Source organism: Vigna umbellata, chromosome 10 (assembly GCF_029865625.1).
Source record: "Vigna umbellata cultivar VRB3 chromosome 10, Vumbellata_1.0, whole genome shotgun sequence".
NCBI lineage: Eukaryota > Viridiplantae > Streptophyta > Magnoliopsida > Fabales > Fabaceae > Vigna > Vigna umbellata.
Window position 1 is genome coordinate 13,226,138 of NC_142174.1, and position 13,824 is coordinate 13,239,961.

The 13,824-nt window shown below is 30.6% G+C and overlaps 1 protein-coding gene across 1 annotated transcript; it reads left to right on the forward strand.

Moving 5' to 3' along the window:
- The first annotated feature begins 11,466 nt into the window (after window positions 1-11,466).
- Window positions 11,467-13,020, forward strand: XTH6 (xyloglucan endotransglucosylase/hydrolase 6). The gene is made up of 4 exons (XM_047294116.2): window positions 11,467-11,703; window positions 11,802-11,902; window positions 11,991-12,187; window positions 12,274-13,020. The coding sequence occupies exons 1-4, from the start codon at window positions 11,511-11,513 to the stop codon at window positions 12,662-12,664; spliced, it is 882 nt and encodes a 293-aa protein (XP_047150072.1). The 5' UTR covers window positions 11,467-11,510; the 3' UTR covers window positions 12,665-13,020.
- The last annotated feature ends 804 nt before the right edge of the window (window positions 13,021-13,824 follow it).

Sequence of the window (13,824 nt, forward strand, 5' to 3'; positions counted from 1 at the left end):
CCTGACTGAGAACTGAGAACCCCAAATACATGATAGCAGATAAGACAAGTAGAATATATAAACAGCAAAAGGCCACCATTTTTCACCAGATGTGAGGGAAAATCTCCCACTAGAGGACATGCATTTACAGCTGTAGATTTTTGTTCTTTTTTCATTTATTTTACACATGCTTGCATGCATGTATGTGCATACTGTTTTTAATTCATAACTTTAATTTTATGTGTTTTGTTTTTGGTTTGAGGTGTACCATTGGTTCTGTAGTATTTGTCAGCAGAGTAGTCCCACCATAGAATACATATACAACGGTATTACTCTACATTCCCCTCTCTCTTTCTGTCTGAGTGCGAGAAAGAGAAAGAACATAATCTCTCTCTGGCTTCAACATTATGGTATTATCTTTTCACTCTATCATTATGCAATCACATAAGATCCTGGCAATCATTCTTCTTTTTCTCTGGTTGGGGTTTGGTAAATCTGATGGAATGATTCAGAACATGCATTCCTTCTGCTGTGTTTCATACTCACACTGCTAAGCTAGCGACTAATAACCAGCCTTCAGCCGCATACCAATGCTTACATAATAACATCTTTCCCACGCTCGCATCTCTTGTCGTTTTATCTACTTTTCTTCAGTACAACTATACAAAGGATTTGTAAGATTGAGTTAATTTTAAATTAAGTTATTGCATTTCACTTAATCGTGTCAATTTAGATTAAATTACAGAAAGTATAACTTTTTACTTCTGGTAAACGTGGGTAAATTATGTTAAGGTTTCCTTCTTCTGAACTTACTCAAACACGTTATGAATCTCAGACGTTGATTGTACATATTGACAAATTTGGGCTTTCTAAACTCCAAAGCTTTTTTTCTTGTTTGTGAAAAGATGACATGGCCCAATTTGTACAATGAATGATTCTCCACTCCTAGTGTGTAGTCCAATCAGATGTTAAAGGCTGAGCCAACCCACTTTCTGAGAGAAAACAAAATACGAAGCAACCCACGCCCACTTGATTATGATCATCTAAAAAGTTACACCTGCAACAAAAAGAAGCATTTAAAAACTGTTTCCATTTTTTCTTTCTAAAATAATCAATGCATCAGCAAAAAAGGATATCACAATGTTGCATAAGATTAAACACTTTGTACAAAACTTTACTTCTATGCTAAATTTGTTAAAATGGGTTCAGTAAAAAAGTTTACTTTAAAGAGTCAAAATGCATTTAAATCAGTTTTGGATTAATCTTTTGTACAAAGTGTTTAATCTCGAGAGTTTATGTAAACTCGTGAAAATTCAGTAAATTCGACTCGTAAACTAGTAAAAATTTACTATGAAAAAATATAAATTCATAAAAATATTTTTCATACACATATATTAATTAAAATATATAAGTTTCCTAAGAATATTGTTCATAAAAATATTATAAAATATAAATAAAAATATCAAAGTCATTATGATTATTTCTCTAATAATAGCATCATTTATGGAATGAAGATACACTTGGATTAGTTGGCATTATTGAATTTAATATTACTTTTAAATGTTTTCAAAAAAAAGTGGGAGGACTTATGATTTATAAAAACAAACAAAAAATTTCATTCATGTAATAAAACCATAAGAATTTAATTTTTTAATAAATCATTTATATACTAAAATAAAAAATTTAATAAAACATTATAAATTTCAACTTCAATAAAAATTTCAATTTCTAATAAAATCATATAAGGTCACGGTTAGGGCTGTAATTTTAGAATTAGAAAACTTCACTCAACACCACTTACGGCTTGTTAGCTACAAAAAAAGGTAAGTGTACCGGTCGCAACGTAGCAAGTGATAAATATCGTTATCTCCCAAGGTATTTATGCAACACATTTGACAACGTTTCCTTCCATAACTCAATTAGACATCAAAGTGTACAAAAAACACAAGAAACTCTTTTTGGTATTTTTATCAAACAGTTTGTGTGCAAGGAATTTAACATAGAGTATTTACAATTTGTTAAGACTAGAATTCATCCATTTCATTCTCATGCATTCACAAACATTTCAATTCCATCCAATAGGTGTTCGATTTCACTTCTAGGTTCAATTCATATTTCTCAATACATCAAGAACCAAAATTCATGCATGGGTGATCAATCCAAAGCAAGCATTAAGTATAAAAATCGAATACTAACATGAATTGGAAAAGCATATAACATTAACATCACAAAATATATAAGAATTTCATGTTTTACAACTAATCTCAACAAATAGGAAAAGCCTTCCATGATGGAGAACTTAGGGTTCTACAAAATTGAAGAGATAGGGAAGAAATTGGAACCAAAGAGAGGATGCACAGTCTTTCCCAAAGTTTTTGGCAGCTGCTCCATGCTCCATTTGCGCCTCTCCTTCGCATCTCCATCTCCAATTTGTGACCCATCTTCTTCCTCAACCCAAAAGGGGCAAAATCACCATTGATGAAGCTTGAAGACCCAAGGAGGAGTGGGAGAGCTTCCCAACACCCCAAAAACCCTCCAAGGGCCTATCCCAATCTCTATAGGTGAAGAATGAAGTGTAGGAGGAGAATAATGCTCAAAAAATCGCGAGACCCATGTTTAAATAACACATTTTGACACATCAGCACCGTCCGCGCTCAGCCCCCTTCCTAGGGCACCCGGCGCCAGAGTTGCGCGAAGACTGGTGCCCAGCCCCCTTCCTGGGGCGTCCGGCTCGAGCACACCAGAAATCAGCTTCTGTGCAGGTGGCGCTCAGCCCCCCTGAACCAGGGGGACCCGACCTGATTTTTTTGCACTGCATCTTTTTCACTTTTTCTGCAAATCTGTTTGCTCCAAAGGCGTCCAACATGGATATTTGCTTCAAATTGATCTTTTATTGTCCCAAAACATGTTCTCTTGAGTTCTTGCTTGTTTTCCTCCACTAGAATTGTTTCCTATTCATTTATTTCACACACTCAAATAAAGATATTAGAGGTAAAATAAGCATATACTAAATAAAACACAAGAAAACTAGAAAACACACTAAACTTGAGGATAAAACAAGGTAAAAGTTATGAAGGTGTTGATTTATTCACAAAATATATACACAAAAACACGTAAAATCAACCGTTATCACGGCTCGAAGAATGCCGGACCAGAAGTTGTGACAGCGAGGAAGGCGGTGAGGATGGCGGCGAGTGCGACAGTGATCGCAAATCAGGAGATCGGCGACGGGACGAAACACGACCACCCACGACAAGCGAACGAGCGACGACCACGATCGACAGGCAGACCAAACGCGATCACGAACGACGACCATAAGCGATGATCGGACGGAGCGAAGCTTGACCACGAGCGACAAAGATCAGTGGTGGAGTGAAACAAAACAAAAATGAAGAACACGAATCAGGTTATTAAACCCTAAACAGAATAACTCCTCCTTTCTTCGTCTTTGCCTTTTTCGAACTCGCTAAATCGCTGTGAAATCATGATTTTGAATGATTCCACCGAGTCCATGTACGATTCTACCGAGTTCAGTCCAAAAAACGAGTTTGGTTCCGAGTTAACTCGGAAACCATGATTGGGAACGTAAACTCGGACTAGTTAACTCGCGAGTTTGACAACCATGTATATACATATACATATATACATATATACATATATACATATACATATACATATACATATACATATACATATACATATACATATACATATACATATACATATACAAATACATATACATATACATATACATATACAAATACATATACATATACATATACATATACATATACATATACATATACATATACATATACATATACATATACAAATACATATACATATACATATACATATACATATACATATACATATACATATACATATACATATACATATACAAATACATATACATATACATATACATATACATATACATATATATATATATACATATACATATACATATACATATACATATACATATACATATACATATACATATACATATACATATACATATATATTACAATTTAATCTTTATAAATACTATTTCAATTTCAATAATGTTTGAATAATTTTGATATTTAGTTTATTTATCAATCCAAATTATTTTTGATGATAATTTGATTTTCACATTGTAATAATGTTTCATGAAAGAAGTGATTATTTTTAAATATTTGTTTATTGCATTACCATACATATAATAATTTGATCTATGTATTCAGTGAATTTGTTTAATGTAATTTTAGTTTTCTTTTCTTTTCTAATTAGATTTCAATGTTCGTTTTTAGTCCTTTTTATTAATATAGTTTAAATAGTTAATGATACATGTACAATGTGGTCAATTACTATGACGTGGTTATTTGGTCTTTGCACCTTTTTCGATCACCTTTCTTGGCTCACCTCTTTCTCGATCATTCATTCATCATTTCTTTCATTTTTTCTTCACTTTTGATTAGTAAATTGGAGACATTTTGGTTAGAAAATGAGTAACTTAGAATCTAAAACCCTAAATCAGGGGCACACGAACACTCAAAGAGCACATCTTTCACTTCCAATCATTGTGATTGAATAAAATGTTGCAATTGTGGGTGATTTAGAGAAAGTAAGATTTGGTGTTAATGTTACTTTCTTGGAAGGTTGGTGTTAATGTTGTTTTCTTGGAAGTGGATTTTACATTAAGTAACTATGAACTTATATTTTTCTGTTACATGTGCAAAAGTTGTGAGTGACTATGGTAATTTACACATTTCTTATACTTTTGGAAATTCTTCCATTTTCACCAATTTATTCTCCTATGTCTTAAATGCACAAAACTACTGCAATTAGGAAGCAAACCAAAAAAGAATAATTTAATTACCAATTTAAAACTGATAATGTTGAATGGGTAATGAAATTTGTGGAGGTGAATAAGATTTTGATGGTGGAGTGATGATGGAAGTGAGAAAGATGATAATGTTTGAAGGTCAAAGTTGCATGAAGAAAAAACCAAGTAGAGTGTCACGTAAAAGTAATTGGCCACAATGTACCTTACATTTTAACCTTTTAAATGACTTTAGCAAAAATGATTAAATTGAAAAAAATAACAAAAATTGTGACTTGATCGAAAAAAAAGAAAAAACTAGGACCACATTAAATAAACTCAAAGAAAACATGGACCAAATTAGTATTTAAGTTTATACAAAATAAGTTAGTAAAACAAAACCTGCATAAGTAAATCAATCCACCAACTCATGGTAGATAAAGTATAATTAATAAATTTTTGTCGAGCTAGATTAAATTGATTTAATTTAACTCAACATGTGATATGTCAATTTATATGAGTCTGGTTGACTCGCATTGACACTCTTATTCACATTCATATCAAAGATATTTTTGCATTAATTATCCTTCTTTAAAGTACAATTTTCTTAAAACAACATTATTTACAATAAATGATGTTTACATAAATTAAATCATTTCATTTACTTTGATGATGAAATTTGCTAAATAATGTTAGTAAACAATTTCATTGAAAGTGACCTTCATGATTATATATTTTTCTATTGTTTATCTCAAATAAATTCATTTTATGAGAAAAATGTATTTCTAGTTTGTTTGTGAAAGATTCGGTCTACAATTAACCATCATCAAATATTCACATATAAGAACTAAATTTATTATTTTTAAATAAAGATTAATTTTAATACTTCATTATACATCATGTGAGCTGTATCTTATAACCTACCAGATCACTCATTTTGAAATAGACAAGTTTGATTCAAAGAAATAAAAACTTATTTGAATAAAAAAAAGTAAGCTTAAATTTGAGTTTTTACTTATAAAAATGTTGTAACTCATTCTTTAGATATGACTCATCTATAAAAATCTTTCTTTGTAGTCATAAAATTTTATTGTAAATATTTAACAAATTACATCAAAAGTAAAACCTAAACATATAATAATTTATTAAAGTAGATTGGTATCTAACATTTATTTAATATATTACTCTCATAATAATAAAATGACAAATAAATTTGTACTTGCAAGCATTATTTAAATAATTCTATTTATGATAAATAAATTTATGCATTGACTAAGTAAACAGATAATATCTAATTGGACATGAAGATGAGATGAATATATACACATCCTTTTCTTCCACGTTCTCATATTCGTTCCATTACTTTTATTTTAAATCACCAAAGCAATTTTAATTTATTTAATAAATAATATAACAAAACTATATCGACCTTTTTTTAGTCTTATAACACATTCAAATTGAATATTTAGTAATATCAAGTATTTTTTGTTGTAATTTATATTTTTTGAAAAAAGTATTTAATTAATATTTAAAATAATGACAAATACGAGTACACGCATTCTCTACAGGAAATATGGATATGTTTGTGACAAAAAAAATATTTTTGTTGAAAACGAAGATATAAATAAAAATAAAAAGGAATTTCTAGTTCTAAAATAGAGATTAAGTAATCAAACCTTATTTATTGCCATTCCTACACGAGAATGTGGAGTTTAAAGATAAAAAAGAATTATTTATAAATAATAAATGAATATTTTTTAATGAAATGATTAAATTAAAACTATTGATAAAATAATTATTTATAATTTAATTTGACTATTTATATATTTTTTAACTCTTGTTATACAATGAACAAGAAAAAAGTATGGAACCCTTCACTCCTTTGTAATCATCTTAATTAGCCGGTCGGGTAATAAACGGACCTGAGCTTCTGCAAATTCAGATATTAGGTAGCAGGTACAATACTACAGATATTTAGTCATCCTTCTGATGCAACATATATCTCTTCGAACAATACAGTATTTCGTACCAAATAAAAAACAGTAAATCTAAAACTGTTTCTTTATTCCATGTAGAATGATAAAAAAGCTTTATTCTTATCCAGCCACATCATGATAACTTTCCAAACAAGAATTAACATGTGTGGCAATTTGATGTCCAGAAGTCCACATCCTAACAGAAAGCGTTCACCATGCTACAACGAATATCCTGCTGCTTTGTAACTATTTAGGACCATCAATTATTTCTTTGTTGTTGTAGTATTAGTGCTTCTTCAAAAGCCAACCATGCAATGAAGTTATTTCAAGTGGGGTCTGTGTGTTAGTTCGGTTCATGAAGAGAAAGGGAAAGGATGAAATCCGAACCCATTTCAAATTCCATCAATGCTCACTGGCAATGACTCTGCACTGAAAGTGAACTCTGCATTTCAACCCTACACAAATTTCCAACCACACTTATCATATGCATGCTTTGCTATTATGGATCACATTCCAGACTACTCTTTTCTCTACTTTCGTATCAAATTATACTTCAACTTCGATTTCCAACTAACACCCGTTACTCATCTCATCTTTTCTGTATGCACAAATTTAGTACTATAGTACTATTGTACAAAAACTTGAATTTGAAGTGCCACAATTCAACCAAGGATCGCATTGATTTGCCACAAAAATGTGTTCAGCTTGCCTAAATGATTGAACTAACTAGAATGACGGTGTGAAGTAGTGAACAGGATGAGTACTGTGTGCTGTCCAACTAGCCCAGTCTGCTGAAATGAAATAATTACCAGTCCCAAATCAGTGACACAATTCTGTATTTTCTGCCTAAAGGTAGAAAAATGTTTAAATGGCGCTTAGTTGAAAACATCATTCACCAAACAACGAAGTATATTTATGAATTTTAGGACTTTCTGATCATTAGAAGATGACGAAGTCCACCACCACAGAAGGAACAAACCAAACATGAAAGTTTGAAACACCATAATTAGTCCACAATAGTTAGATATAGCTATTTGAGCATGACTGAAGTGACAAAGAACCAGTCCAAGCTTCTGCTTACATGAATCATAATATGATAATGGACGTGAATTGCAATTCTTTGGTAAGTTTTATCATTTTTGATTTATACTACATAAGGTTGTGTAGCAGAGGAGGAGAGAAAAAAAAGGTAATGTATGATCGTTTGGTCAGCAAGCGGGCGACCATCCGACAACAAAACGATGGATCGGATCACAAATAAGATTAACTATCAAGAGTAATTAGGTTAAACTTAAATCAGGTTACTAATATATGTGTTGTAAATGGGTTACTCTTAATTAGAAGCAAATTACTAAAGTCGATTCAAGTAGTTAGATACTTTTATTATGCATTTATTATAAAACTATTAAGACAAACACATATACAATTTTAGAGTGTTTAATACACGTAATATCCGAATGAACATGTATAAAAAGATTTAAGCACCATATTATAATCTAAGCTTGAAGTTAGAAGACAATTTGTATAAAAAGACTCAATCTTGACTCTACAAATCAAAACATTTTGACACTTGTTATAAATATGAGGACAAAAACAAATTTAAGTTTTATGAGATTAAGTTAAATTTAAAGCTTATTTTTCAGTATGACATTATAATCATAAATTGAACCTATCTTATATATTTAATAATAAATTTTATTTTATATATAAATTTTGTATTGAGTTAAATTTAAAGTTAAAGTTTATTGGTTTATTGGTGTGTTTTATTTTTATAAAAAAATGTTTACCCAATTTTATGGGAAAAGTTTACGACGAAGAGGAGCTGATTTTATTATCCTATCTTATCCTTAGAATATGTGTAATAAGCAGCGACTTTTGCACCCTTGCCGACACTTTCCTACTGTTCTTGTGCTCAGGCTTTCTGGTTCATACTGCAACGCTTACGAACCACAATTAAGTGCATTTAAAAAGCAATCTCGTCACTGCACCTACACCCAATAATTTCTTATTTAAACGTCAACCTAGCACACATTTCAATTCTTCCATACTCTCCATTTCTTAGTAATGAGTTATAGGACGGTGCCATAATGAGTTAAATTCCATCGTTGATTCACAGTTATCTTAATCAAGGACATCTCAAGAGACCATTTTCGTTTAAGATATGTATTTTCTAGCACTTTTATTAACAGGAATAAAATTTTAAAATGGAATCTTAAATGAAATTTTGAGTTAATAAGAATAAAAATATATATTTTTCTTATAAATATTAATAATTAAATAAATTATTGATTTAAGTATGGACATTACGTAAAAGTTCTAAAAAATCTTAAAAATAATAAAGCCTTACATAATAACTTTTGTAGTTGAGATGATTAAAAAAATATAGTATAAAATTATATTTATTCTCTTTTTTTTCTGCATTAAAGAGAATTTTTTAAGTTTATAGAAATAAAACATTTTTCTTTTAATATGATTATTTTAATATCTTATATATATATAATGTGCATGTATATGTATATAATATGTAATATCATGAAACTAAAAGTTCATCTCTTTCATTTTCTTTTTATTGTTTTTTTCTATTATCCTATTTCTTTATCTCTTTAATTCTCCACTTTTCTCTACATTTGTGATTCTGTTTGTCATTTATTTTACAAACAAATCTCAACATTAATTCTACTCCATCATAATTGAACCTAGAGTAAATTTCTTTTTTATCTAATATTATTATTTTCTTTTAGTTTGTTTACTGAGTAATTGGCAATTTCTTTTGTTTTATTACTCCAGTGTGTGAAGCATTCTTTACAGTAACCAATGTTCAACGCATTTCCCTTTTGGTGTTAGTATTATTTCTTTAAAATTAAGGATAGAATTAAAAATATCTTCTTCCACCCCATTTTTTTTTCTGTCATGAGTTCGTATCTCCTATCTAGATACCGCAGGTGTGATATTTTTTAATATATTAGTAATTTTTCAAATATTTATTATTTTAATTTGTAATGTTTTTATTTTTATTTTAACAAAATAGAAAAGTAATCCAATAAATTTTAAAAATATTATGATGATTAATTGTGTTTATAATATTAAAATAAAATAAAATAAAATTAGAAATAAAAAAATATATTAAATATGAAACATAATAGTAAAAAGAAGTAAAGAAGTTACAAGTTAAAATATATCTTAATAATAAATCAGAAACTCTTAAAATAAATTATATAAATTAGAAACTCTTAAAATAAATTATTATAAAATGGTTACTAAATATTTTTGTATTGATTATAGTAACTCATAAACCAGTTAAATAAGATAACTTAAAGTCATTGGTCATGCAACACATACTTAATTAATATATTTAAATTTACAAATATATCAAATAAAAAATAATTGTAAATGATCTGCACTAGTAAAAAATAGTTTAGTAAAACTATGTGTTTATTCTAATTTGATAGCAAATTATTTACTTAACTATAGAAGATGAAATAAGAAATAGCTCATATTTCCTTATATACATTGATTTGTTGTCAATTAACTTGAAAATATACCAAATAATTATATATATATATATATATATATATATATATATATATATATATATATATATATATATATATATATATATATATATATATATATATATATATATATAAAAGAATAAAAAAACAATTCTTAATGGCAACATACCTTTCTTTCCCTTTACCTGAATATTAAGGGAGAAAAGTTGAAGAATAAAGTGGTTACAAGTTAACTAATATACTTGCTTTTACTTTATATGGCATCTTATTTTAAAAGAAAAAGAAAGTAAACATGAATGAAATGTTTGATAAAATAAATTGTTTCGCATATCATTACTTTATTTTAACTTATTTATTATACATTTTTTTTCACCATAGTGTAAGAATGTATGTTTCTATCGACCATTGTTGGAAGAAAACATTAGCTTCCTTTCATCAGAAGTTTTGTTTGCAATAATAAGTATCATAGGAAATATTTTTGTTCGTTTTAAAAAAACCAAATGACTGCATATTTATTGTCATTCAAATTTATAGTTTGTTTTTTTTCTCGTTAAATCATTCATTTTTTTTTCTTATAACAGTTCAAACAAGAATTGAAACCTGTAACCTTAAGGCTATCTATTCCAATTCCAACCAAGGGAATAAAAATACAATAGGGTAAAATAAAGTAGTCATATTTTATTGAATTGTTTGATAAAATGTGGTGTATTATACTATCATTATTGTCCGTCTAAGTTAGAACATGAGAATTGAAGTTGTGGTTTTGCGTCAAAATTTGAATTTCTTGTAGCCATAGGAAGATTGTTGAAAAGTTGAACGGAACAGAGAAAAAAGAAATGATGCATGAATATGAATTAACTGGAAATATCTTAGCATTTCTCCTTTGCTTTGAACGTAGAAATGAGCAGCATTTGGGTTGAATATAGAATAGAGGTGCCTCAAACACACATTCGGTACATGTATGCTTCTCTGTCTTTTAACCATTAATATTGTTCACTTTCACTGGGTTACATACAATGCACACGCTCAGAAAAATGATTAGGCAGCAGAGGACAAAAGTGGTGTGCCAAGAATGAATAGTGTAGGCCCTGCTTATTGTTTGCCAAAAGCTGGATCGAAAGCTATGCTGTTGTGACACCTTTCAATTTCAATCTCAAAGCTCCTATATAAATAACACACTTCCCTCCCTCCACTTGCATTCCAATTTTACCTATATCTTATCAGTTAAACATATCCATGGCCATCATCAACGCTTTTGGAAACATTGATCTCTATGTTTTTTTACTGTCATGGTTTCTCGTATCTGCCGTGTGCGTTTGGGGACGACCAGCCACTTTTTTGCAAGACTTTCAAATCTCCTGGTCAGAGTCTCATATCAAGCAAATTGATCAGGGCAGGGCCATCCAACTCATTCTCGACCAAAACTCTGGTTAGCCACTTAACCTTAACATATGCCTAACTAAAAGGCAGAAAAATTAGTTGCTTACTGTTTACCACACACATTCACACTCTCTGCATAATTTACAGGTTGCGGTTTTGCTTCCAAGAGTAAGTACATGTTTGGCCGTGTTAGCATGAAAATCAAACTTGTACCTGGAGATTCTGCAGGAACCGTCACTGCATTTTATGTGAGTCAAAATCTCCTTATAACATCCATTTACCATGTTTAAAGAAAAACAAGGTTTGAACTTCTTGGTTGGTGAATTATCATCGTAGATGAACTCTGACACCGACACTGTACGTGATGAGCTGGATTTTGAGTTCTTGGGGAACCGTAGTGGTCAGCCTTACACAGTTCAGACAAATATATACGCTCATGGAAAAGGGGATAGAGAGCAAAGGGTGAACCTCTGGTTTGATCCTTCCGCGGATTTTCACACCTACACTATCATGTGGAATCATCACCATATTGTGTAAGATATTATACATTGGAATAATAATGAACGAACCAAGCATGTTGGCACTTAAAATTTGACATTACACACATGTTGGAATGCAGGTTCTACGTTGATGATTTTCCCATTAGAGTGTACAAGAACAATGAAGCGAAGGGAATCGCATACCCAAAGATGCAGGCTATGGGAGTGTATTCGACGTTGTGGGAAGCTGATAACTGGGCAACAAGAGGGGGATTGGAGAAAATCGATTGGAGTAAGGCACCATTTTATGCATATTACAAGGACTTTGACATTGAAGGGTGCCCAAGTCCAGGACCTGCTAACTGTGCCTCTAATCAAAGTAATTGGTGGGAAGGAGCTACATACCAAGCTCTTAATGCCATGGAAGCTCGAAGGTACAGGTGGGTTCGTCTTAACCATATGATCTATGATTACTGCCAAGATAAGCCAAGGTACACGGTCATCCCACCAGAGTGCCTTGCCGGCATTTAAACCCCAAATTCACCTCACTTCAATTCTCCATTCTCTGCTGTAAAAAACTATATATATCTATATATATAGTTTCAGTTTATCCCATGTCCCACGTCTATCCAATTATTTCAAGTCTTCCGTAAAAACACGTGAAATAAATGTACAACAACAAAACTAAAGGTAAATAATCGGTCCCCATACCCATGGATAAATTCAAATCAACGCTTTCATTTTGTTGTTGTTTTGTTTTGGGGGAGAGGGCAAATGATTCCCGTGTCTGTGGGGACGAGGGCTGTGTTCGACTACAAGAGTATAAGTCAAAAGCCATTTCTGTATCCATTATGCAATTGTATTTTAGTGCGAATGATTGACGATGATATTTTTGGGTTTGTGATCTACCAAATTTCAATGTGTAAGACTTCCTCAAGGACAGCATAATTCGTCTACAACATTAAACATCATCTATCATTTATATTCCTTTTTATAATCATTCATTATGATGTTTAATTTTTTTACGCAAATGAATAAAATAAATAAATTGCGAAATTCATGAGATTCCTCTTCCTCCAACCCAAGGATTTAGTAAAAGGAACACACTCGAAATACTGATTAATGAATGAGTTATTGAACAGGTGAATTGCTGATTAAACAAGTTGACCCATTTACAAAATCTGTTTTTAGTTTCTGAAAAAACCTTTTCTACCCATCTTTTTATAGTATTTATCATCAACTATAGTTAATTTAATACTAAAATGAAAAAAAATGAATTGGTATAATTAAGACAATAAAATATAGTTAGTTTAATATTAAAAATAGAAAATATTTTTGAATAGAAATACAATTTCTTGGTTAAAAAAATACATATTGTACTGTGAGGGCCGACTGGCCGTAAACGGATGGACGGTCACACGAACATACCAGAGGTCAAACTAGATTGGATACCTTCAGTGAAAAGGAACACACTAAGACAATTGGACTGAGGCAGCGATGTATGAACTGGACAGTTGTGGGTAGGACGTTCGGCCTTCTACGCAAATATTAAGGTAATTAGTACTTTAGGGTATTGGGCTGAGATTGGACCACTGAACGGATAACTCACTAACTTTAGCATCGGAGAACCTTAGGCAGGTACACCTCCAGACGATGGATTGAAAACGAAGATCCGAACAGAATACTATTCC